The 26,207-nt window shown below is 54.2% G+C and overlaps 1 protein-coding gene across 2 annotated transcripts in view; it reads right to left on the reverse strand.

Annotated features, from left to right (window-relative positions):
• FGD5 (FYVE, RhoGEF and PH domain containing 5) overlaps window positions 1-26,207 on the reverse strand; it is an 87,625-nt gene that overhangs the window by 6,974 nt on the left and 54,444 nt on the right. Inside the window, exons 6-17 of one of the 2 annotated variants that reach the window (XM_037523547.2) lie at window positions 17,505-17,665; window positions 17,174-17,330; window positions 16,512-16,596; window positions 14,895-14,945; window positions 14,254-14,312; window positions 11,095-11,166; window positions 10,166-10,234; window positions 6,444-6,527; window positions 4,669-4,748; window positions 2,712-2,811; window positions 2,290-2,427; window positions 818-947 (exon numbers count right to left, since the gene is read on the reverse strand). In XM_037523547.2, the coding sequence (XP_037379444.1) occupies window positions 818-947; window positions 2,290-2,427; window positions 2,712-2,811; window positions 4,669-4,748; window positions 6,444-6,527; window positions 10,166-10,234; window positions 11,095-11,166; window positions 14,254-14,312; window positions 14,895-14,945; window positions 16,512-16,596; window positions 17,174-17,330; window positions 17,505-17,665 (1,186 nt within the window). Of the gene's footprint in view, window positions 1-817; window positions 948-2,289; window positions 2,428-2,711; window positions 2,812-4,668; window positions 4,749-6,443; window positions 6,528-10,165; window positions 10,235-11,094; window positions 11,167-14,253; window positions 14,313-14,894; window positions 14,946-16,511; window positions 16,600-17,173; window positions 17,331-17,504; window positions 17,666-26,207 lie in introns of both variants that reach the window. The other variant, XM_037523538.2, reaches the window with a different exon arrangement.

Genomic DNA, 26,207 nt, shown 5'->3' on the forward strand with positions numbered 1-26,207 from the left:
GTGGTGGTGGGGGGGGGTCCTAAGAGGAAAGCTGCCTCCCATGGAGGTTCAGGGTGACCAGGACAGAGGCTGTGGGGCAGGAGGGAAGGTTTTCCCCAGGCCTGGGGCTCCTCCGCCTCCTCCTCTAGCTGCCCCTGCGGCAGGCTGGGCTGCCTCTCTGATGGCTGCAGGGAGGCCAAGTGAGCCACCCCATCCCCCGGCCTCCTCCGGGGTTCCTGTTCTGGCCCAGCTCCTCAGGTTGCTGTGCAGGTGCTTAGCTGCTTTCCTTGTTTTAAACTGAGAGAAAATGGACATATGACACCCGGACCCCACATCATGGGGGAGTCCAGGACACCCCTGCTCTCCCTCCAGCCTGACCCTGCGAGGGCAAAGCCTATCCCCTGGGCATCTCAGGACCAGCTCGGCTTCTTCGCCTCCCTCACCAGGGGCCCGAGGCCCTTCCTGAGCCCCAGCTCCTCTGCTTTCTGCCTCACATCCTCAAGACAGAGAGGGCCCCCCCCCCAGGACCCCTACTACAGAGCACACTCAAATAGAGGGCACCAAGGCCAGTGAGTGTGCGCGCCCGCCGACCTTCCCTGGGAGACAGGCCCCAACTCAGTGTTTCCCAAATTGGGCTGCCCACAGAACCCTTCTGGGAGCACCCATGGGTTTTCCATGGAAGCGAGTTTTGATAAACGGTGTCCCAGGTGTGAGTTTAACCCCCTTAAGGGCAGTGTCTGTGCCGAGCCTCCGGAGAAGGTGGTTTCAGGCCACAGCCACAGGCCGGGAGAAGCCCCTCCAGCACCTGGGCAAAAGGGGGGTGGTCCCAGGGGCTCACCTCGCATCAGGCCTGGGACGTCCCCGCCCCTCTTCTTCAGCTCGCCATAGCAGCCGTCACAGACCTTGGCCATCCGGTCCTTGAGGTACTTCAGAGGGTACTTGTTTCGGGAGCAGTTCCTGCACACGATCTGCAGGTGACAGGGCAGTGTCAGAGAGCTCTGGCCCCGGGCGCCCGCAGAGGGCTGGCATCCTCTCCATCCGCCAAGCCACCCCACCCGGCCTCCTCCGGGGCCCCTGTTCTGGCCCAGCTCCTCAGGTTGCTGTGCAGGTGCTTACCTGCTCTCCTTGTTGTAAACTGAGAGAAAATAGACATATGATGCTATATTCGCTCAGGTGTACAACCAAGACTTGATATTTGTACCTATTGCAAAACGATCACCACAAACCGAGCGAACATCCATCACTAAAGTGACAAGTTATTTTTTCCTTGGGATGAGAATGTTTAAGAACTCAAAATGTATAATACAGTGTTAACGCACGGCCGTCCCCATGCTGGAAGCCCCTGTTGGCCGCAACCCAGCCCTTTGATCCCAAGGATAATGGCCCCGAATGCTCTGATTGCCTCCCTCCCTCCTAACCTCCTCCCGCCCTTTCTGTTTCTGAAAGCACGGTATTCAGTGTATTTGAATTAAGAATAATTTTTAAAACCTGTATTATTTCTTACTGACAGCGCACTGGTTCTGATACCATCCACGTTGCAGGAGCACGGGTTGACCCTCTTTAGACACCTCACACCCACCACCAGAGTACCCATAATCCCCCACCAGTCCACTGGGCCCCCTCCTCCCTCTCTTGTAGCCTCAATTCTACAGTCAGATTTCTAGGGTGTGCTTTGGTTTAGTTCTGTTTCCTTAGGAATCACATCTCGTTAACCTTCATGGCGACATGAGCAGTGTGTCACGCTCATCGAGCATCTGGAACTTCCACATAACAGCCATGTTGTTATGTCCATCACTGATGTGAGTGCTAACTAAATAGGCCACCAGTTGCATCTTTGTTTAACTGCTTCTGGATCTTTCTGGTTAGTGGTAGCACAACCACCAGAGCCAGGGGCGCCCTGTCCAGGTGAAAAGCCACCTTGGGTCACTGGTGCTCACAGCGCAGCTGTCCGGGGCCTCTGCAGGCGGCACACCTGAGGGACGCTGTCACTCTGCACAACAGACGTGTCCTGGAGAACCCATCTCTAAGTGAAAGGGGGGCAACTCAAAGCCTGCAGGTCACCTCGAGAATCTCTTCTTCCAGAACTAAGTTCAGTGCCTTTACACATAGGTACGGGACATTCTCTTCAAGCACGCTGTGATGGTCTTGGTGGGGGTGGGGGGGTGAAATGGCCTGGGGTTTGGAGCCCCAGTTCGAGGAGACCTGTAAAATGGGAATGACCAACCCCCACCTCTCAGGTTTGGTGTGAGCATCCCCGCGGGGGGCCAGGTGTGAAGCCCCGCTCGGATGTCTCCAGGCGGGGCCACTCACCTTGCCACAGGCGTGGCAGTGATGACGCCTCAGGGTGAGGGAGAAGTCACAGCCGCAGTTCATGCACATCATGACGTGGGTGACGGGCACCAGGGTGGGGGGCCTCTCCCCTAGGCTGACCCCCAGTCTCTCTCGTATCTGGAGCGACAGAACCGGGCACGCAGTAAGGTCGCCTGGACAGGGCGTGCATGTGTGGGGGTGGCGTGGACACCAGCACTACACCCCAATCCCACCCTCCAGGATGCTAGCATGGGTCAGAGGAGCCAAGGGGAGGAGCCCTGCTATGGCCTGCAAGCCTCTGAGCCCTGCGGGAAGGTCTCTGGGGTCGGGGGAGAGTCAGGGCCCGAGTGGAAGGAGCTCCCTGTCCTCCCTGGCAAACCCGGGGCTGTGAGGCCGGTGTGGCATCCCAGGGCCCCACTCACCTCCACGCTGTGGTGGAAGGCGGCCAGCGCCTGGGCCTTGTAGTCCTCGGGGAGCGCCCTGCTCAGACAGCCGTGCCACTCGTCCCTCTCCGCACAGGAGCTGTGGGCGTGCGGAGTGACGGGCGTGTGCCAGCAGCCACTGCCTCCACCCGCTCAGTGTGGGCAGGGTGCCCCCGCGCCCCGTCCCAGGGTCTCATGTCCCACTGGGCACCTGCCAATCAGGCTTGCCCCTTGGCCTCCACCTGCCAGCACCTGTGTGCCCTCGGGGCCTGCCCCCTCACCTGTGACCCAGAATGTGAGCGCTCATCCTCACACCCCCGGGGCTCATGGAGGGTCTGCAGTGGGCCATGGGATGATGACACACTTTGTGGGGGGCAGAAGCACCATCCAAAAGCAAGGGGCACTAGGAGGGCTCTCAGGGTCCCACACTTTAGGAGGGACAGGCTGGCAGGGGACAGAGGGCTGGGTATCTTCCAGAGGAGAGTGGTGGACGGTAGTGGGCCAGGGCCAACTTCCCAGGCTCTCCACCTTCCTCCTCATGTGCCCAGACAGCTTCCCAGAGACCCATCCGATAAAGCAGACTTCCCACATTCCCCCTCTGCCTGGCAGGGCTTCCAGTCAGCTTCCTGGGAGGGCAGTGGCTGGAAATGATTGCCATGCCCACAAGGTGTCGCTGCCCCCTGAGCTAAGTGTGTGGTCTGCCCCCGAAAGCTTGTGGCTGGGAGAAGGGAGTGCTCTGGCTTAGGGAGGGCGAGCCACAGCCTGGTGCTCTGTCCCTGGAAGGAGACGCATGGTCCTGCTCTCCTGGACGCTTCAGGCAGGAAGGGGACAGCCTGTTTGTGAGAGGCTCCTCAAGGCCACCGGCCAAAGGGCAGTCCCACAGGAAGACCGGAGTGACCTGTCACTGTTCTGCTTAGAAACTACACTCTGGGTCTCCTCATGCCTCTGATTTTACTAAGTAAGGAGAGACTATGGAGCTCCACCCAGGCATCACCTCCTCCGGGAAGTCTTCCCTTACTCTCCCAGATAGGAGGGTGAGTGGAGGTGCCTGAGACCTGACAGGTGTCTGCCGCAGGTCACTGCTGCCACCACTGCTTTGTCAGGGCAGTTATGTTCTGCATTCTAGCCTGTTCGTAATTATCCAGCCCTCAATGTGGACTCCCTCCCAGCAAATCAAGATTTAGATCGCTTGTGTCCTCAGCTATAGGAGCTGGTGCCGAGGAGCATCTAATTAATGCTTAACAAGCAAAGGTATCCATGAGAGGGCATGCAGGTTGGTGTGTGCTGGTCAAAGGTCACACCCAGCATCACCACCCCAGGATACACACCAGCTGAAAGGAGGGACCCCTGTCTCACCCCCTCTAGGTCCAGAGTGGTCCCTGGCGGGAGTCACGCCTGCCTGGCTTCTGAGCCCTGAGAACTTGAGCTGGCCTAGCCCCAAAGGAGGAGAGGGGGGCCCTCTCCCTGCTTAAAGGGTATGACTAGGGACCCTGGGCAGCCTCAGGGCTAGAGGAAGAGCAGCCAGCCTTGAAAGGCAACACCCCCAAAGTGAGAGCAGGCAGGATGAGGCTGGTTCATCGCACCTCCTCTCTCTCCAGACTCTGGAGCTAGGTAGGGTGCACCATGCACATTTTTACTCGTCATAACTTTTAATTTTGCTGTAAAGACCCAATAACCTGCAGCATTTTTCATACGTGAGATATAGCTAAACAATGGACTCCAGAAATCTCTGAAGTTCTATGCAAAGTTTTTTGTGTATGAACATTATTTTGGGGGAAAGAAGTCAGTTTTCTCAGATTCTCAAGTGGGTCTGTGACCCAAAGATGGCCTTGAAACACGAGTATGAAAAGACCTTTGATCCAAATGGCTATCAAAACAGCATTGGCTGTTCCCAGCTTCCCCACCTTTTACATCAGACCCCTCTGAGCCCAGGCCCTCGCCCCACCCCTCCCTGTACCTGGCGGACAGGGTCAGGCAGGCCTCGGGGGTCTCGATCTTCAGGGCATAGGGCACTTTGTCCATCACGGGGCGGCTGACCTGGAAGAGCAACGGCAGCCTCAGGGTGGGGCGCCCACAGCCCACATTCTTCTCCCACCCCAGCCCTGAGTCCGAGTTTCCTCCTCTGTAAATGGTGAGCCTTTCTCTGCTGGCAGGTGCTGTGAGTGTGCCTGTGTACATGGTTTATGTGTGTGTGGTGGGACCCAGTTGCCAACCTGTCCATGGCCATCCACCCCCTCCCAGGAGGGTGGGCGGCATTCCTCTCAGTGCCCCCCAGAACCTTGAGCTTGACAGCACCTGCCCAGGGACACTCTCTTCATGGCTGTTCCCAGCAGCTCCTCAGCGGAACCTTTCACTCCAAGGAGAACCAACCTCTCCACCCCCTGAGCAAGGTACTTCTGCTTCCCTTCTCTCCTGTGAAAGGGCCTCCAGGGTCAAGAGGCACCCCAACGCCCCTCACATCCCTCCTGCCACCTGCTGCCTCCATTTCCCACTCACGTTTCACCCTGTCGCCCACCCCGGCTGAGCAGTCTCCTTCCTCACACCCTCTGCTCGGCCTCGGGCAGGTCCATCACTCGCAGCCCATGGCACATGACCAGTCACGCCGAGGCACACCTGACGGGTCCTTCTGGCGCTCGGGCCTCGCCCACCAGCCGGCTGGCATCTCGCTTATGTTTAAGAAATACCTGCCATTCAAGCAGGTATTTGCACACCCGGTTCATAGCAGCATGATTCCCAGAAGCCAAAAGGTGAAGCTACCCAGGTTCTGCCCACTGAGGAACAGAGAAGCAAAGCGTGGTCTGTGCGCCCAAGGAAACCGTGCTAGGCCTTAAAAAGGACATTCTGACACAGGCTGCAACCCAGAGGCAGCCAGAGGCCGAGGCCACTGGACCAAGTCAGAGGCACCTGCTACATGTAAGCCACGTGGTGAAACAGGGCAGTGAGGTCCAGAGGGAGGAAGTGGGCTGGGCACAGGGGTGGCAGGTACGTGCTTAATGGGTAGAGGGCTTTAGTTTTAAAAGATGAAAAAGTTCTGGAGATGAAGAGAAAAATACTGGATGGTTTTGCTGCCAGGAGGAACACAAGGAAACCAAACAAGGGATGAGGAAAAAAGGAAAACTAGCAGGCAAACTAGAAATCAGAGACATTCAGATGGGGAGGCAGAGGGGGACAGTCAAAACGGGGGAGAGAAGAACACAATAGACTATGGTGGTGGTTCACGGGCGTCTTGGTGGTAGAAATTTTACAGGGATTACACCAGAGAGGAGAACAGACAACAATGTAAAAAAATATAAATAAAAATATAAAAAAAGAAAAAGTTCTGGAGACGGACAGTGGTGATGGTTACACAGCATGTGAATATATTTACTGCCACTGTATACATTTAAATATGTTTAAAATGGTAAGTATGTTTCACCACCAATTAAAAAAAAGCTACAAACACCCTCTGTCCTTCCCTCTGAGTCTTTCCATATTCATCTTCTTTCTTCTAGAACACCTTCCCTCTCTTTTCTCCCCATCTGTCCAAATGTTATCCATCCTAATGGACTTGGCTCCCCTCCTCCAGGAAGCCGCGCCTCCTCTTCCCTCTCCCTTGACATGTGCTATCCTAGTCCTGCTGTAATCCACACTATTCCTGGGGGCCCCTTCTTCCTGGTGGGTGTGTGGGCGCCCAGAAGCAGGGTGTCATCTCCTCCCACTCCCACTGCAGGGTGCCCACTGCCAGGCTCTTACCTTCATGCTGGCCACTGCCAATGTGCTCTTCAGCCGATACTTCCCATCCTTCTGGGGATACGTGTACAGGAGCACATCACTCATCTGGGGGAGGGGGGAACCTTGTCAGGCTGCGCTAGGGGTCTGTCCTGGAGAACCTGAGCTCCGGGGACCACGGGGGTTTTGTATTTCCCAGTGACCCCACAGAACAAATAACTCTGGGCTGGCACACGAGAGTGGTCCCCACAGTTCCGCTGTCAAGGAGAAGCTCCGGAGGAACAGATGCTGGTGCCCACGAGAAGGCAAGTACAAAATGTTCCCAGAGGACTAATTCATTACAGCTCCTCCGAGGAAACAGCCCTCGCGTCTCTCAGCAGGTGTCCACCCGTGGAATACTACATGGAAAACAACAGGGGCCTGCCAAGGACACGCACCACATGGATGACTCTCGAGAGTACGCCGAGCGCGAGTCAAACGGGGAGGGGTGTGGGCTGCCTGGTCAGCGTGTGACGGCCTGGGATGCTAAATATCAGGTGGGGGAGGGAGTGACTGCCAAGGGCACCGGGGGCTCTCTGGGGCAGGGGAAACATTCAGTATCTTGACCCAGGTGGTGGTCACACGATGATGTGCATTTACTGCCATGCACGTAAGACTGCTGCACTTTCTCTACATAAATTAGGCCTTAACAGCAGCTTAGTTAAGGAGGGGAGCGGGAGGGGGGAGAGGAGATGGGATGAGGGGAGCGCACTGCAGAGAGGGGGCTGGTGGTCCCCGTGCTCTGCGGCACCTCCAGTGACATAGTAGGTGCTCAATAAATATATGCTGAGGGACCATCTGAAGCTCCTCTTCCCCTTCCGAGCAGGGCAGACAGGAAGAAGCGCTTCACCTCCCAGGAGAGAGTGTCTGTCCAGCTAACAGGCTCAGAGTTGATGAAGACAACCCATGCTCCTGGGGCGGGCTGTCCTCGCCCGCTCGGGCTGGGTGACTGTGGACCAGCCGTTTCCTCTCTGAGCCTCAGCCTCCTCACCGACGTGAGGCCCTGGAGCCTCATCACAACTGGGGAGTTGTGGGGGCTGCCTGGGACCTGCCTCCTGGGGTCCCAATCAGCGAGGACTCAGGAGCGACAGGCTCTCTCCCTGCTGGTCACCAGGGCACAGAATGGATGACTGTCCCGCCACTGGCAATTCTCAGGACCCTGCATCCCAGGCACAGCAGCTCGGAGCCCTGGTCCGCCAGGGAGCTGCCATGTGGCCTCGGGACAGCTCTTCCTCTCTCTGGGCCTCACTGTCTCTGAGCGGAGCCAGAGCCAGGGCAGACTGGATGCCGGCAGACTTTTTTGCAAAGGGTCAGATCTAAATGTTTTAGTCTCTGGAGTTTACACGGTCCCTGTCACGGTTCCGGTTCCTGTCACGGCTCCTCACTCAGCCCAACGTGGCTGTGGATGACCCGTAAGCTAAGGAATGAGGCTGTGTTCCAGGAGATCTTTACTAACACAAAGATCTCAGGAGCGACAACCCCAGATTCAGGGAACCTTTGAGCTCCTTCTGGTTCTGCTCTGCTCTTCAGGACCAGAGCTGGACACTCACCCTGTGCCCGGTGTGGCCAAAGTACTCCACCACCCTCATGCAGGCTCCCCCAATCCATGGATGGAGAAACTGAGACCCAGAGGGGCTGGCCAGCACGCCCAGGGTCAGAAAGCTGGGGTGGTGAGTGAGAGCCCCTCTGTTCTGATGTGCATAGGTATATTGGGGTGGCTCTGCCCTGGCCCCTCCTGGGGACAGTGACTGGCCTGGCAGAGACTTGCTCACAAACTGCCCAGAGCGGTCGCAGCCTCGCTGTGGCTGCCCCTCTGCAACTGCTGCCGTGGCCATCAGCACGCCCCCTGAGGTTTTATGTGCACCCCCTAAATGCCCCAACCCTCCTCTCCTCTTCAAAGTCTGTCTCACAGCCCTGATCCAGAGGGACGAAGAGGAATTCCTCATGGAGGTGTGAGGGGGCATCTTTTGCACTGAGCTAGTTACCCATGGCCCACCCACTGCTTGGGGACACGGGGGCGATGGGGGACCCCGCCACAGCCTTGCTGAAACCCATGTGTCATGAGAAGATGCCCAGACTTTGCTCTGCAGTTAAGATTGTTATAGGAACGGGCCCCCACGAGGACGGGGAATTCCCAAGCATGCGCTTCCAGCTGCGTCCTGCCCAGGGCCCTGTCACCTTCTCCCAGATGTTCCTCTAGCACTCGACGCCCACTCAGGGGAAGGCCCTGTGATGGAGAGAGAAGGGGACCCAGCGCAGACCTTGGGGGAACGGGTGGTCTAGTAACAGGGGAGTTGGGGGAGACCCGGCCTTTCATCATGATGGGGGAGCTCTGATGGAGCGTCAGACTGGATGCTGGAGGGAGGCTGGAACAAGAAGGGTAGGGGCGGAGGAGGGAGGGGTGAGACATCTGATAGAGGTGACCTTTGAGCCCCACTTGAAGGGTAAAGAGGGTTTGCAGGGCAGAGAAGAGGGTTCCCAAAGAGCCCTTGTTTGAGGGCCGGTGAGTGAGAGATGAGGACAGATGAGACAATGACGCTGTGCCTTTGGCATCGAAGGTCCCCAAGAGAGGCACAGGGAGAGGCAGGGCTTGGCCCCAGATGGTGGCCAGATGGGGAAGGGCTGGGGCCTCAGTGGCATTCCCTCAGCTCCCTCATTTCAGGAGGGACAACTCCCCAGGACACGGGAAGGGCTTGGTGAAGCGCTGGTCCCTCATTCAGAGCCGACGTTTGACCCCACAGCCCGTGCACCATCCTGGACTATCTCTGTCCCGGAGAAGGGCAGACTTGGGGCGACCCAGTCCTGGGCCCCAACTCCTTTCAGGGCTGTGCTGGGACAAAGGAAGCTGGTGACTACGCAGCCCTTGGCAGGGGGAGGACCTGCGGCCCATGGGGCAGTAGGAGAAGCTTCTTAGTAATTCAAATAAGCTGCATCTAAGTGCCTCATTTAATTCCTCCCGGTTCCCAGTTACTCCTGGGAACTTGCTCATGGTTTCCTGTTGCTCATGGGAAATCAGAGGCTGGGATGTCTGTCTTGTCTAAGGGATAAGGAGAGTTAAATGCCAGGTCAGGACCCAACTGCTCAGACTAGCTCTTTACCACATAGATGGCCCTAAATTCAAGAATGTGGATTTTTTTCTCAATAGAAAATTAAAATACTAAGTCTCCAAAGGAGAACAAGGGATGGTGCTCCCCACCCACACCAACTGAACTCCAAGCCCAGGGCCGGGCCACTGGACAGGGGCTAAGAGCTCTGGTATCAGCAGCCACGGGGTGGGCATCCCTGCCTCACAGGCTGGACGCTGGTGCTCGGTCTGCCTGTGAATCCAGAGTGTGGCCATGGAGAGTTGCCTCCTGTTCATGCCCTGGGACTCAGTCCCGCACACCCCCACACCTGAGCAGACCTGGCCATGCCCACCTCCTCTCTGGACCTGGTGCTAAGGTGCTTCCTTAGAGATTGCCAGTTTAAGGAAGTCCTGGCTTGGGCAGGTTTCAGATGGGAACAGGGATCACTGATTTGGGCGACATTCCATTCAAATAACAAATGGGGTAGGGGTAAAGTCTCCGCTTGCCAGAAAGCTCAGCTGTACAGAAGGATTCTGTCTTTAAGAGCCCACCCTGTCCTCATCCTCCTCCTGGGAGACCGGCCCTAGAACACTTCACAGACCCTGAGAGTCTGGGACTTGGGTTTGGGGGCCAGGGACTTACCAAGAAGAGGTGCCGCGGGCGTCTGTTTCTCCCTGCTACTTTCATCAGAGTCCCTTCCTTCAGAAACTCCTGTGGAGAGAAGCAGAGGCCAGCTGTCAGGCTGGAGCATCCTTGTTCAGCCTTCCTGCAGCACCCCACCTTGAAGGACAAGCCCCAGACACTGTTCTGGTCCAGACAACGACCCTGTTGCTGCCCTGAGCAGCCCGCAGTCCCTTCAGAATGGAGATCCTGAAGGTCTGCTAGAACAGCTGGAGACCTGTGAAGAGCGCTAAGCCCCCTCAGTGCTGGAGCAGACACAGCAAACACCGAAGTGATGGCCCAGGCCCAGGATCTCAGACCAGGGAGGTCCCGCCCCTTTGGTTTTGAGCTGAGTGTTATGTTTGTTATTGTTGTTATTATTATTTGGAAGCTTAAAAGTGGGTACAATTGTCTTTTTAAAATGTTATTTTATTTTTTAGCAAGAAAAAGGATTTATTTACATATGGAGTGAGCAAAGGGAGAGCTAAGAGAGAGGAGAAGAAAATCTACTGGCCGGCACGTGGCCGATGCGCCGTCCTGCACATAGGCGGTGTCCGCTGACCAGAGGACCAGGTGCGGCTGAAGCAGCCAAAGGGCAAAAAACATGATTTTTAAAAATGCTTTGTTGGGCTCTTGAGAGTTGGTTTTCCTGATTTCTCAGGAATGCTGGGAAGCGAAGTAATTTGGGGGTGTCTTCCCAGTGGTGGAGAGCACCATAGGGAGCACTGCACCCCAGTGATGCTGCTTCTGCCCAACGAGTCCAGCAAAGCCCACCTGCCGCCTGCTCACACCCGTCTCGGGCACACAGCACCTGCAGCCAGCCCACCAGGCCAGCCCAGCCTAACGGTGGGCTTCTCGGAGCCTGCCACTCGCCAGGCTGCCCCCACCCTGCCCATGTGGCGTGCACTCACCCTTCCTGGCTGGAGGAGGTCCCCCTGGCCCCGAACACTGTGCTCGATGTGGACCAGCTTCTGCAGGTTTTCCTGTGGGTGGGAGCGGGGTGAGGGGGAGAGATCAGGGCCTCTTGGAGGGGTCTTATCTCCTTGGTAAGGGGCAGCACTGCTTCTTCTTCAGAGCAGCAGCATGGAGCCCAAAAGGCCTGGCCCAAATCAGACCTCCTGTCTGTGACAGGACAGGGAGCTAGACCCAGGTCTGAGCCAGGCATATCCACCAGATGTGCAAACCATCATCAGGCCAGCCCATCCAGGGACCTGGGGAAATGGGCAGGGTTTTGTGTCAGCCTGTACCATAGCTCCTCCTGGCCCCCTGCACTGCCCCCAGTCTTCCTTGTGAGCACCTGGTAGAAACTCCTAGAAAAGAGTTTGCAAGTGACTGCTGATGTCCCTCATGTCTGGGTTCCGTGTTATTCTAAACTGCTCCCCCACCCATTCTTGACCTTTAAGAATTCACTGACATTTTAGTGGCTTTCTTCTCACCCTCCTTTATGCCAACACCCCTGCTTCTTGCTCATCCCCAGAGGTACGGCTATTCCAGGGCCTCTTATCCCCGTGCCAGTGCCTGTCAGTCACTGGGACTTGGGCCAGTGGGCACCTCGGGACGCAGCCACCAGCAGGCAAAGAGTCACCAGCGGGAGAAGAGTCCTGACTGCACCTTGCCAGGCTCTTCTCCCATGGGGGCGGGGCCGGGGGCGGGGTTCAGCTTTCTGCACAGGCAGAACCAGGAACAGTTGAGGGATCCTGACCCACATCCGCTGGACAGGCCTTTTCAGGCTGACTCTCTGCACCTGGTTTTCACCTCAGTGGTTCATTTTCGAACGTGACCCTGAGTGAGGCTCACGGGACACCTGCCCCACACTTAGGATGCTCATTATTGCTTTTAATCTGGGGTGCTGTGCAGGGGGGATGAGGCCTACCTCTTCACATAGCGGATGGCCAGTGGGACTGACGCTCCCCAGCCACGCCCATAAGCAGCTTGGACCCGTCTCCTCCCTGGGTGGTGGGTTTTCTTGGTTACTCTCCCCCTGAGGTCCCACCCTGGGTTGCTGAAATCTGGATGTTCCAGGCCTTATGGGGATGTCAGCTCAGAGGAGAAGCGATGGACCAGACACCAATGGGGTATCAGGCCTCACAGTGAGACCAGGTGGGCATTTCCATGGCACCCAGAAAGGAAAAAATGGTCAACCCATATTTATACCCAGAGAAAGTACCTTGCAAAACTGAAGGTAAGTTGAACAATTAAGTCAATGAGTGATGGACTGTGGGAGCCAGGTTTCTTACTGTTGGAGTGGAAATTTACAGATAACCAAGGAAAAGAGGCTAGAATTCAGCCATGTGACCGTGATGAGAGATGGGGACGTCAGTCAGAAGTCATGTTCACTTAATAAAAATACAGAAGGTCATGAGTAGAAAATCTACTGATAGGAATATACACATGGGCTAGTGTTTATCTTTCTTTGCTTTGTCAGTTGAGAGGGGTTAAAGTAAATGGTACCCCAGCAGCAATAAACACACCTGGCACCCAAATCTTGGTCTCTACTACCATTATCTAATTAAAGGAGCCAGAAATCCTTGGAAAAATGGGTCAAGAAATATGTAAGCTGAGCCTGGGGCATCCATAATGTCAGAAAACAAGGAAGTGCCCAAATAAACACATACCCCTCAAAACCTGCATTGATGGGAGTGTGTGATCAGGGCACATGAACCAACTGAATGGATTCCCAATGGCCAAAGCTGCAACAATTTGGGAAATAAATACAGTGGCATGGGGTTGTAACCCAAACATAAAATAAATATCTATGAGTCTACTGATCTAAGTGAATGATTTAATTATAATGATTGACTACATTAATAAATAAGGGAGGAGAGACATCACTCCCTTGCAGAAGATTTCTTAATTTAGGTTCTCCATTCTGAAGGAGAGAAGGCATAACTATCCGTCCCCAAATGTGTGTTCCACATGGAGACCTTCTATAGACAAGGTAGGGAGGAGGAATAACTTCATTTGTGGAGAAACCTGACAGGTGCGACCTCAGCCAGGTGAGCTCAAGGTCAACGATGACACCACAAATTATGCTGTAGGTACAGGTATCCAACCTCTACCTCACCTGCCCTGTTCCACCATTCAGCCGAGCTAGTGTCCTGCCACCATGCCTATGCCAGTCCAGTGTCTCTTCCCGGCATACCCTTCCCCCATCTGCCACAAGCACTCATACCAATGAGGAAGGGACAGCTCCCTCTCTGAAGCTGACAGCATTTTCTCTCTGCCTTATGATGTTCACCATGGCTCTTTATGTGTCCACATGTTTACTGTTCCACTCAGCTGTGATTTCTCAAGGGCTGTGATGTCTTATTTCTGTACCTCCAATGCCCAGCCTGACCCATACTAGCTGAGCAACTGCTTAGCAAACACACCGCCTTCCCTCCCATCTCTGCTTGTGAAGGCATCACTAATAGATCACGAACTCTGCTTCCATGTTGCAGGGCCTTAGCCTTAGAATCATCTGGGTCTAACGCTCTAGCACATTTACGGCTTAGCAGAGCAGAAAGTATGTGGACACCAGGAACCTATTAACTGCTCAGAGAGAGTTGGGATATGCCTTGAGAAGGGTGATCCTTGGAAGAAACCCAATAAAAGCCCTGATCAGTATAGACAAACACTGGAATCACACACATAAGATCTAGAGCTATGAGCTCTCCAGAGGAGTGGGTCTCAATCTTTTCTGAGCAGAACATTCACCTGGGTGCTTGATAATCATTTCTACCCTCAGACATTCTGAAGAGGAAGATCCCAGAGGTGCTGAGAAATCTGCAGTTTACAGAGCATTTCTGGAACTGATGCCTCAGACCACAGTTGGTATTTTACTCGTCAGGTCTGTGTGAGCCTGGAGCCTTCCTCCTTGTCTGAATGGCGAGCTGGGGGCCCAGAGAAGGACACACAGGACCTGAGGTCACACAGCAAATGTCAGCCCTAGAATCCAAGGCTCTTGTGTCTTGTGAGATAAATGGCTGCCTGCAGCCCCCAGAGGTGGAACAGCACAAGGCGGACCTGGGCAAGGTGAAGGGGGTCCTGGAACTTGTACCCCAGGGAAGGTGCCTAGGGGATGGACTTACCCCTTGTTCCATGCTGTCATTAGCATGGTCTGTGATTTTGGAGATGAGGGTCAGTGCACCTGAGGAGGGAAGCAGAGCAAATGTCAGGGACGTTTGTGGGGGGCCAGGCTGGTCACCACCATGCTTGCCTCTTCCCATCTATTATCCCCATCCCCAAGCCCCATGCATGCCCCCTCGCAGCCCAACATTCCCTGAGGTTGCTATCCTCACAGGACCTTGCCTGTGGGTGGGACTGTATTTCCTCACGGTAGGGTCAGGTCACAGGCCTAACCTCTGGTCTACCATTGCTTTCTAAGTGGATAGTGGTCTGACCACTCTGTGCCTCACTTTCCCTGTCAGGGAAACTACAGGGACAGATACATAGAATTGAGGGGAAAACCTGGAGCCTAGGGAGAGATGTCAGGCCAGGCCCCATCTGCTACTATCGACTCTGGTCACCCCTTCTCTTCTGACTAACGTCTGCACCTCCTGGGGAGTCCCAGTGGTTGAGGTGGGAGGAGAGTATCTCAGAAGCCCAGAGGCTTCGAGCACCAGCTGGTGGGAGGGGGCTCTGTCCTGGGCCTGGAACTGGTGTAGAGTCCAGAGCTAGGTCCAGGGGAAACAGGAATGTGTCTCCTCCTCCAGGCTCACACTGGACTTACCCTGTGTGTTCTCGTACTCAGCGGAGTCCGGGCAAAGGTTATTTAAATAATCTGTAGGCAGAACAAGAGCCAGTGTCAGTGTGCCTGGGAGACTGGCACCCCTGGTCCACAGCAGGAGCCCCTCTCTCCAAAAGCGGCAAAGTTCCATAACAGGAAGTCCATCCTCTCACCCCATCACAGCACCACACTCGCACAAGCCCAGGCCCCCAGGGCCACCACGAACATCCCATCGCCACTGCGAGCCAGCCGTTCACTCACTCCCCAAACATTTACAGAGCCCCTGCTGTGTGCGTGCCACTGGCTATGCCTTTGGGATACAGATGTGAAGGGCAGGTGAACCCCGTCTTCAGGAGGCATACTGGAGTGTGATGTGTTGGACCATTCGTGCATGTACACCGCAAGGCTCCACCTGGCTCACCCCTCCATGGCCACCACCCTCCATCTCACCCTTTTACTGGGGCAACGCTGGCCTTCTTGCTGTTTCTTGAACATGCCAAGCTCGCCCCTGCCCCAGGGCCTTTGCACTCACTATTCCTCCACTGGCACTCTCTTCTCCCAGGTCTCCCCAGGGCTCATGTCCTCACTGTGCTGAGCTCTGTTGAATGTCACCGCCTCAGAGAGGTCGCCTCAGAGCGTATACTCACTGCAGCTCCCTGCCCGCTGTCTCCTTCACCTGCTTTCTTTTTCTCCTGAACTCTGATCACAAACGGGTTCTATTTTTCTTTCCTTCTTTGTTGGCGTACAAGCTCCTCAGCGTGACACCGCCTGACTGCTGAATTCCCTGTTCTCTCTCCAGCATCTAGCACGGGGGGCTGATCCTGAGCTGATGTTCAGTTTAGTATTTGCCGACTTAGTTGAGTGAATGATTCTACCCCCTTGTGCACTTTTCTTACAGCCCTGGTCACTCCCTGGAGTTACACGCAACCATCTCTACGTCCACCTCCCCCGCAGGAAGGCCAGCTCCCCAGGGCAGGGGTCTTTGCCCATTTGGGAGGCAGCTGGGAAAATGGGCCTGTCCTCAGGGACAGGCGTGGGTGTTTCTGGCAAGTGTAAGGAGGGGAGGAGAGTGTGCAGGGAGGGAAGGGAAAAGGACCTAGGCCCGAGCCCCAGAAATGCTGGCATTTTTGGCCCGTGCAGGGAGAGTGGCCCTTCATGGAGGGGGTGTCAGCGGTGGAGGGGCGGGGGGAGGAGAGAGCATCACTCAAAAGCTCTGCGGGAAAGCGGCAGCACGTGGCTAGTGGCAAAGGTACAAAGAGCGCCAGCATGCCCGAGTGGCGAACACCCACTGATGTCCGTCAGGAGGGCTTGGTGACAAGAACCACGTGAGTGCGATGAGAAAATTCCTGCTGCGGGGAGCAGATGCAGGGTGGGCTGGAGGGGGCTGAAGGAAGGCACAGGATGCCCGGAGTGGGGTTCCACAGTGCCGTGGGCCCACAGCTGTGCTGGAGGGGAAAGGAGGTCACAGCCTGGCACCTCTGCAGGGGCAGGCGCAGGAAGTGAGCCTGAGCCTCCCCCACCCCTGATGGCCTCGTGGGAGAGGGGTTGTGATCACACACCTACCCAGACCCCTCCCTTCCCCCTCATCACCTCAGTACGCCTGCCCTCCCCAGGGCCCACCTGTGAGGAGTACTTGGTACTGGAAGAGCCGCTGAACCACCCTCAGCAGCCGGTGCTTCGAGTTCTGGCCGCCTCCTGGCAGGCTCTGCTGCTCCCGAGAGACAAGGACAAAACTCCATCAGCGATCCCTGCGGCCCACACACACCACCCCATTCTCATCTCAGCTGGCCTTCACTCTCCCACTACAGAACCAGGCTCCCCTCCTCCAGGAAGTCCTCCCAGATTAGCACCACCCCCCTGTGACAATTCAGTCCTCAGGCCCATGACCTGTGCTGCAGAGTAACATGCCTTTCCTGGGCCTTGCATCCAGTATTAGTGATAGAAAAGAGACCCCTATTTTTTCTGCCAGTAACCAAATCCCCAATATGTGACCATTTTCTGGTCATTTCTGTGGCTGGGGCCCAGTTTGCATCATACTTTTCTACTGGGATGGGAGGATGGCCACTGAAGCTATGCCTGTGGCTGGGCTCACCACGTTGGCATCCATGGCTCAACAAGGATATTCTGTGTTCCCCACCCCATCCCACCCCACCCCACCTCACCAGGTGTTTCCCCTGCCCCCTGCCTCACACCTCCCAAGAAGCCCCACTGCTTGGCATTAAACCGTTCGGTACCCATGCCCAAGTCCTTAAAGCAGGTGCCCAGGGGAGCAAGGAACCCACCTCAAATTCGCGGACGGCAGCTGCCAGCCGGGGAGAGTGCAGGCAGTTCTCCCCCAGCAGGCTCAGGCACCTGTCGAACTGCAGGATGTGGGCCGCATGGTGGTCAAAGTCCTGCTCCCGGGCCAGGAAGAGGTCGGCCACCTTCTGCTGGTCCTCCCTGAAGAGGGGCAGGGGACAGGACAGTGAGGGCTCAGCCCCTGAACAGGGGCATCCCAGCCTGACCCCACTGTGGTGCTCTTACTTTGAGCAAATCTTGGGCCTCGGCTCCCCCACCCGTCACAGTGAAGACCCTGGCCCCACAGGACGGGGTTGGGAGCGGGGGGCAGCTCACCAGTGCAGCAGCCGCTCCTCCAGCTCCTCCAGGAGCCCCTGGTGCAGCTCGTGGATGGCGGGGAGCTCACTCAGGCCGCGCCTCAGCTCCTCCCTGGACGACCCATCCTTGCCCTCTTGGTCCATCTCATCCAAGGCCCGGGTGACAGCTCCATGGAAATCCTGAAACCCCGAAAGGTCTGTGACGCGCACTGACAGGAGAGGCCCGGCTGGCAGGCTGCAGAGGCAGAGGAGCCCTGGCCAAGCATGGCCTTGGAACCTCTGGCTGCTGTCCCCTGCATTCTCATCCGCAAAACACAGGTGATACACAGGCCTGGGGATGCCCAGGAGCACACCACTCCCGGCACGGAGTGGGCCGTTCCTTCTTTGCAGGAACCTGGGTGCTTGCCCCTTTTACAAGAGGGGTGAGGAGCTGGATTCCTGCTCTGGAGAAACATCCAGCCCCTGCGCCCCACAGTCACTCAGAGTCGAAGAGCTCGGGCCCGGAGCTGGCTCAAAGTAGCGTCTACAGAAATCACCCGCGGTCACTCCTGCGAGTGCTGAGCAGTGACCTGGCGTGAGGAGGCCGACTCCATGAGCGTGTTCAGGCGTGGTGCTAAGACAGCACAAAGGAATACGATGCTGTTTGTGCACAGAATTACAGAAAATGAACAATGGAAAAGGCTAAAGGGAAAAGGGGAGAAACGTCAATTGGGGCTGCGCAGGGGTATAACTCAGGAATGCTTACTTTTCCCTTCTTGTCTCTGTTTTCTGAAATTGCTACTATCATGCTTACTTTAAAAATTAAACTAATGTTAATAGACATTAAAAGAACAAAGCATGCAAGACTGCTCACAACCAAAATATTTTATCTTCAAACACACCTGTTCTTGCAGGTCTATAGTTTTAAATACACAGGGTACCTGAAACCACCTGAAAACGTGCAGTGATGCACAGAGGGAGGCTCAGCCCAGGCGCTGTGTCACCCAGACAGATGGGGAAGGTCGAGTCACCTTTACGCCTTTAAAGTAAGTCAGACCTTGCTTGATTGCCTCCCTGACAGTGAACTCATTACTGGGCAGACAGTTAATTCCATTGCTAAACAGTTCTCACTGCTAGAAAGGTCTCGGTGTGTAGACTCTGAGGGGGGAAGTACCCAAGAGGAAGGACAGCCCTTCCCCCAGGAAGGCTTTCTGGTCTCTCTTCTCAGTAAAGGAGAAGAGAGTAGGGGCCTGGAGGTGACAGGAGGGGACAGGAAAGAGGGAGGTGGGATGGGGCACAAGCAAAGGGGGAGAAAGAAAGAAGATAGAGAAAGAGGAGGCAAGACATGGAAGAGATGATGGAGAGAGGGAGACAGATGAGGAAAGCAGAGGCTGGAGCGGTCTCCCTAGAGCTGCCTGTGGAACATCCGTGAAGAGGCCGCCATCGCTGGCAGATGGGGATGCAGATGTGGTGGTGACTGAGGTCTCCACATCCTGAGTTCCGCAGCCCGTCAGGCATTGGCCTGTTGCTGCCACCACCTGCTCTGCCAGGACTTGGGGGACCGGACAGGCTGCCCAGTCTGGCTGAGGGTCCCAAGGATGGAGTGGAGCTGGTTCCTGTCAGAGGCCCCATCTGGAGTAAATCAAGGTCTGGGGAATCCTTCAGTCCCATCACCAAGGTCAGCAACCAGTGGCTGGATTCTCGAAGGCATGTGTGCCCTCATGTGGGGGCTAAGGCTGCAGCTCTGAGTAGAAACTGAGCCTCTTTGAGCCTGACCTAGCAAAGCCATTTCCTGTTATGTGCTTAGGAGACAAAGTGTGACTCCCGTGCCAGGGGGCAGCCAGAGGGAGGTGGTCTTTAACTCGCCTCTCTTCCCACAGTGCCTCCTGGGCCGTGGGCCCTGCGGAACCTGCCGTGGAGGTGTGATTGCTGAGCTGAACAGGAGCGCCCAGGCAGGAGGGCTGTGAGTCTCCATGCTCAGAGACCCGGCCCCCAGCCCGGCAAGGTCTCCTCAGCCCCAGCATCCCAGGGAAAGAAAGAAAATACTCAGGGAGGACAATACCCCTGTGCATGGGGAGCTCCTGGTAGAGACCAGCACGCTCTCTCGTAGGCCAGCTTGAAGCTCAGCTGCTCCATAGTGCCTGCGGGCAAGTGCCCTCTCTTGCAGCCTAAGCTCCTTCATCTGTGCGATGGGGATAAGGTACCACCAAGGCTAACGAGAGGCTCGTCCTGATGTTTAAAGCTGCTTTGCAAACTGTCAAGTGCTAGTCCCACAGCAGCTGTGATTATGCTTGAGACGCGACAGCATCACAGCACGGCCACATTTCTTTGTCTCCTACCCTGTCAAGTCCAGCAGAGTATGTGACACGAGAAGGGGGTCTATAATGCCAGGTGGTGGATGGACTGCAGGACCCTTAAGACAGAAGAGAAGTGGCTCGTGGCAGTCTCCCTGAGGTCCAGACCCAGAGCACCACAGAGGGAAGGAGACGGGGACGCGGGGCGATGGGGAAGGACAAGTGGAGACAAGACGATGGGGCACCTGCATTGCGCTCCAGGGAGCTGGAATATTAACTGCTCTGCAAGCTGGTTCCTCGTCTGTAATTAATTCTCACTAAATTGACTCGGTCCCAGTGGGCAGCACGGCCATCCCCAGCACTTCAGAAACTAGCATAATCGGAGTTGCCACAAACATCCTCCCTTAGACACAGCGCGGTGCCGGGACACAGGGGCCGGGTGCCTTCCACCCCTCCCTGCAGGGTTTCGGCTGTCTCGGTAGCTCTGCCCAAGACAGCACTTGGGGGTGCAACACCCATCTCAAGGAGAGGAGGTGGGTATGAGATACCTGGTCCTTGTCTCGCTCTTCACTCAACAAGTATTTTCCACCCAAGCCCAGAGGAGAGAGTGAGAGCAGCAGAGACACAGTTGTGTCCCTGAGTCTGCAATGGAGGGGTGGGAGAGATAAACAAAAAGTTGATCTCGGGCCTCCCTGGTGGTGCAGGCGGTTGAGCGCAGCACTGTGAAGCTGTCCACAGCCTCTGCAGTGCCGGCTCGATCCCCGCTGGCCTCGGAGCAACCCACATGGCGAACAGACCTCTCCTGTCTTCCTGCTGCTCCCCTCAGCAGTGTATTTCATCAGTCTGCCTGTTCTGCTCCCTACTCTGTCTCTGGTGAATCCTCTCACCCTCCCGGGCCTCTGGCCTGTACCCCAGCTCTTGTATAAATAAAATAAATCTTCTTAAAAAAAAAGTTGATCTCAACACTGGTTTACGTGCTGGAAGCACAGGCCATGGCTAGCACAGCAAGGAGACCTGGTTTAGCTTTGGGAAGACCTGCCACTGAGATGAGGCGGGGAGTGTTCCCGGACAAGGCCCTGCGGTAGAAGAAGAAGTGAGACACCGAGCATGGCCTGGGTGCAGGGGGTGTGTGTGGGCACAGGCTTATGTGCCCACCCTTGCAAGAAGTCGGAATACAATGCTGGGGGGCCAGGCAGGGGATCCCTCCCTCAGGGCCCTGCAGATTCCTCAGGGATTTGGGCATCACCCTGGAGTGACAGGGAGTCACTGAAGGGTGCTGAGCAGGGGAGCCTCTGGCCAAACAAATACCAACCTCAGCCTTTCCCACCACATCCCCTACACACCTTGGCAGGGGTGAGCTGCCTGGGAACTCTGCTCCCCTTTACCCTGTCAATCACCTGAGTGTGCTGTGGAACCCTGAAAACAATTGTCAGTGGGGCTGGCAAAGACTTCTTGAACTGTAAGCTATATTACTATTTTTAAATTTATTTATTTTATTAAGGTAACACTGGCTTACAACACTGTATATGTTTTAGGGGTACAGGTTCATTCCTCTTCACAGGTATGTGACCACACCATGGCCACCTCCAAGGCACCATAGTCCCTACCATGGCACATCGGACTCTACCCTTTGCTCCTGGGCAAAGGATTTGAAAGACATTTCTTCAAAGAAAATATACAAATGACCGAAAAGCCCAAGAAAAGATGCTCATTAGTGCACTCGTCATTAGCGCAAGATGAAAACCACAATGAGATACCATCTCACTCCCATGAGGACAGTTACATGAAACAGACATGTCATAACCAGCACTGCGAGGAAGCGGAGGAAGCAGGACCCTCACACACTGCTGGTGGGAGTTGAAATGATGCAGCTGCCTTGGAAAACAGCCTGGCAATTCCTCAGATAATTAAAGTATTACCATATGATGCAGTAAGTTCACGCCTAGGAATATACCAAGAGAACTGAAAATACTTTCACGCGAGAACCTGTAAGTCAGTGTTGATAGAAGCATTTTCCTAATAGTGAAAAAGTGGGAAGAACCCAAATGCACACCAAGGAAGGAATGGATAGACAAAATGTGGTCCATCCGTGGGGGAATATTACTTAGTCACTAAAAAGGAGTGAAGTACCGACATAAGCTACCATGTGGATGCATCTTGAAAACAACACAGGTGACATGAAAGAAGTCAATGATGAAAGACATAAATTGCATGGTTCCACTGAAATGAAATGTTCAGAATGGGCAAGTCAACAGAGACAGAACTAGGCTGGTAGAGGTATGGTGCTGGCAGCCGGGGGTAGGAAATAAGAGCTCCTAGGTACAGGGTTTCTTTGGGGGGTGATGAGAATGTGTTAAAATTGATTATGGGGTGCCTCCCCCAGTGGGGGGCTCCCCTAAGCAACATGCTGTGAAGCAGACTGCAGCCTCTACAGCGCCGGTTTGATCCCAGCCAGCCGGGAGGGCCCCACATGGCACAACAGACCTCTCCTGTCTCACCCAGCTCCCCTCAGCAGTGTATTTCATCATCCGCCTGTTCTGTTCCCCGCTCTGTCTCTGGTGAACCTCTCATCCTCCTGCGAATCAGGCCTGTACGCCGGTTCTCATATAAACAAATAAATAAATCTTTAAAAAAATTGATTATGGGATGGCTGCCCACCTCTGGGAATCTACCAAACCACTGAACTTTACACTCTGAATGGGTGAATCATACAATATGAGATTTTTATTTCAATCATGTTGTTTGGAAACTGACTAGGGAAGCCACAGATTGGGAGAATATTCCTAAAACCTGTATCTGAAAATGGACTAAATGGACTTGTACCAAGAATATTTAAGGAACTACCACAAATCAATAAAAAAAAAGACAACAATCCAATTGAAAGGCAAGCAGAAGATATTTTTCAAATGAGGATTTCCAAGTGGCTAATAAACAGAAAGATAGATAGTCAATTTCATGAATCAGCAGGAAAATACAAATTAAAACCACAGAGAGGAACCCGCCACATCACCAGGGCGGCTGGGGGTGACGATGGGCCCCACCAGCACGCCCGCAAGCCGGAGCTGCTGGCAGGCCTTCCGGTCATCTCTGCCACTGATTTGTGACCCTCGTGGGCCATGTCTAAAGAAGCACGACACACCTGTGCTTGCCCTCTGACCCAACAATCCTAGGTAAATACGGAGGTGAAATGAGATCACATGTTCCCTACAAGATACGACCAGGAATGTTCACAGCAGCTTTATAACAATCCAAACTGGAAACCGTCCGAATCATCATTAACAGGGAGACAGACACCCCAATCATGGTACATTCATGCAAAAGAAAACCTATCACGTGAAAACCTGGGTGAATCTCACAGCTTTGTGAGTTAGAAAGTCAGATGCAGAAGATGATGCAATTCAGGATGCCACCTGTGTGCCAATCCAAGGTGATGCCTGGATGTCAGAGGCATCTATGGAACACCTACCCACTAGGGCAGAAAACACATTCTCTGTGGGTCAATGTGGCACTGTCTGCAGGATCTACCACATCCAGGTCATGAAACCAGTCTCGATACATTTAGGAGGACTGCAGCCACACAGGCACGTTCTCTAGTCACAATGGAATTAAATTAGAAATCAGTAGCAGAAGGAAATGTGGGGAATTCCCAAATATTTGGAAATTAAACGACATTTAAAATAACTGATAGGTTGAAGAGGGGAAATTAGAAAGTATTTGGAACTGAATGAAAATGAACACAACATAACAAGTAAACAGAGGCAAACATCCAAGGATGAGAATAAAGGGTGTAAGAGTGAGTGCAGAGAAGGAGGGGTAGCTGCATTCATCACCCTCCCTGAGTTTACAACCCTCGAGGTGGCCTCATTGTGGGGGGGGGCCCAGCCCTGTCCCTTGCCTTTGGGTCTGGCCATCAGACTTGTTCTGGTTAATGGGATGCAGGCAGGATGATGATGTGCCAGTTATGAGCTTGGCCTTTAGAAGCCCTATGTTTCTACTCTCCTCTCGACACCCGAGAAGAGCTTCCTTGGAGTGTTTGGTGCCCCTTTAGCCAGGGCCCCAGAAGGAAGACCCAGGAAGCACAGTCACAGAGCTGAACTCAGCCTTGACCACTTAACTCCTGGTAGACCCAGCTTCCCTTGCTGAGATGCAAGGAGATGCTGTCCAGGGAAGTTTTCAGAAAAAAAAGATTTCAGAAAATATTTTTTTCAAGGGGACTAACTCAGCATGACCTTTATAGTTCTTCCACTTTTTCCTTCTTCCTGCCTGGGATGTGGGTATGATGGCTGGAGCAGCTGCAGTCATCCTGTATTCATGAGGAATTTTTCAAAATGCATCCAGCAGGAAGACAAACAGGACCTTGGTCTCTGAGAGTGTGGAGCTGCCAAACATGACCTAGGTCTCTCACTTCTGGATTTATTTCATATGGAAGAATCACCTCTACCTTAATTAAACCATTATAAACTGGGTTTGTATCACTAACAGTTGAACACAATTTTTAAGTGACACAGAATGACTAGGAAATTATGAGGAAAGGATTCCTTAGTCGACTGCATTTTCAAAAATCGGCCATAACAATATTTTCTATCTCACATGGTCTTTATGTGAGCTGGACATTCTTCCCACTGAATGGAAGGGCCCACGCCCTCTCTCCTTGAACTTGGGTGGACCGTTGTGACTGTCTCAGCTGAGAGTGTGGTGGAAGTGTTCTCTGAGACTGCCAAGGCTTGGCCATAAAAATGTCACACACTTTCTCCTCCGACACCCACTCTGGGAGCCCAACCATCACACGTGAGGAAGCCCAAACTGGTCCATGCAGACGTGTGACATGCACCAGCCCCCTCCCCTGACATATCACATGACCTCATCAGCTCTGTGGGTGTCTGCTGTGTTGACCACCTGTGGACAGGCCCTCCTCCATCACCCTGGCCTGGGAGAGTCCTTCAAAGTCTGTCTCAGAGGCACCTCTTCTGCCTACCTTCCTGGATACCCTCAGAGGGGAGTAAGTCTCCCCCACATTCCTGCAGACTTTGCATAAAACTTCAGTTGTGCAAATTATATCCACCACAGAGTAATATCATGGTAGTCTGCTCACTTTCTTTTCAGCTCCACCCCTTCCCACATACAGAAGGAGAGACTCACTCGAGGGTAGGTTCTGAGACTTTGTCATCTTTGGAGCTGTAAGGCCTGGTTCAGTGCCTATGGCACTGTATAAATCCTGGATGTCCCATCCAGAAGGAAATGAGTTACCTGGAGGACGGGAGCAAAGGAGGGAGCAAGGGAGGGAGGCAGGCTGGCAGACATGGGTGGGTGGGTGAGTGGGTGATGGATGCTCGGATGAGGGAGTTGATGAATGGCTGCACGTGTGGATGGAGGATGGGTGGATGACTAGGGGTGTGTGAATGGGTGCATGGATGGATCATTGGGTGGATGGACAAATGAAAGGACAGATAAGTGGACCAGAGGGTGACTGTATGGGTAGATGGGCAGGTAGATAAACATGATTATGACTGCACTCTTGGAAGGATGGAAAGAAATCTTTAAACCAGAAGTCAGGAAATTTTTTCTGTAAAGGACCAGATAATAAATATTTTAGGTGTTGGGAACCACAAACAACCTCAGTAATATATTCTTCTTTGCCCTTTATCCCACATATTTAAAAGATGTAAAGTCCATTCTTAGTCACGGGCTGTACAAAGATCTTGACCATTAGGACTTAATTTTAGATGCCCAGAATGTTTAGTAATCCCTGAGTTAGCACTTGATAAACATGAATTAAATCCCAAACACAGAAAACCAGAGGCACCTTTCACTTCCCCCCTCCCCCAGATAATGGGAGGGGTCAAGGGCACTTCTAGTTGGAGGGTGCAAAGTCCACCCCTCCCTGTTACCGGGGTTCAAGAGTATGGCATTTCTCTAAGAAACTCCAAGTGAGAACCTGCCAACTTTAGGCATCAGGGATGCACCCAGGCTGAGGAGTGGGGAGAAGCCCAAGTCTGTGGGTCTTCTGGAGACTCATGTTCCCGGGTGGGGCAGGGAGTCCTATCGTGGCATTTCTGCCACTTTGATGCCCATAAGCACTGACGTCATACATGGATCTCCAGACCACAATTTCCCGAAACCAGCTTATGAGCTGTGATTTTCATGGGCCCTTTTTTCCCTCTTCAGGCTATTATTATGGATTACAGCAGCTTCAGCATCTTTCCAACTGGCAGGAAGCAGTGCAAACACAGATGGAAGTTTCCTGGTTAAAACCCTCTTAACAAAGTCATAAAACAAAAAGCCTAGCCCTCTGTCAAGCTGCCAGCTCAGAAGCAAGAAGAAAAAGCAGAAGTGTGATTCTTCCTGCCCTGCTAAGTAGATCTTTTGGGTGTGTCTGGGGGGAGCGTCTCAGACCTGAGGGCTGTGGATTTGCCGCACAGGAAGCTCTCATCCTGAAGGGTGAAAATGAG

This window comes from Talpa occidentalis, unplaced genomic scaffold (assembly GCF_014898055.3).
Source record: "Talpa occidentalis isolate TD23 unplaced genomic scaffold, MPIMG_talOcc4v2.1 talOcc4.10, whole genome shotgun sequence".
Taxonomy (NCBI): Eukaryota; Metazoa; Chordata; class Mammalia; order Eulipotyphla; family Talpidae; genus Talpa; species Talpa occidentalis.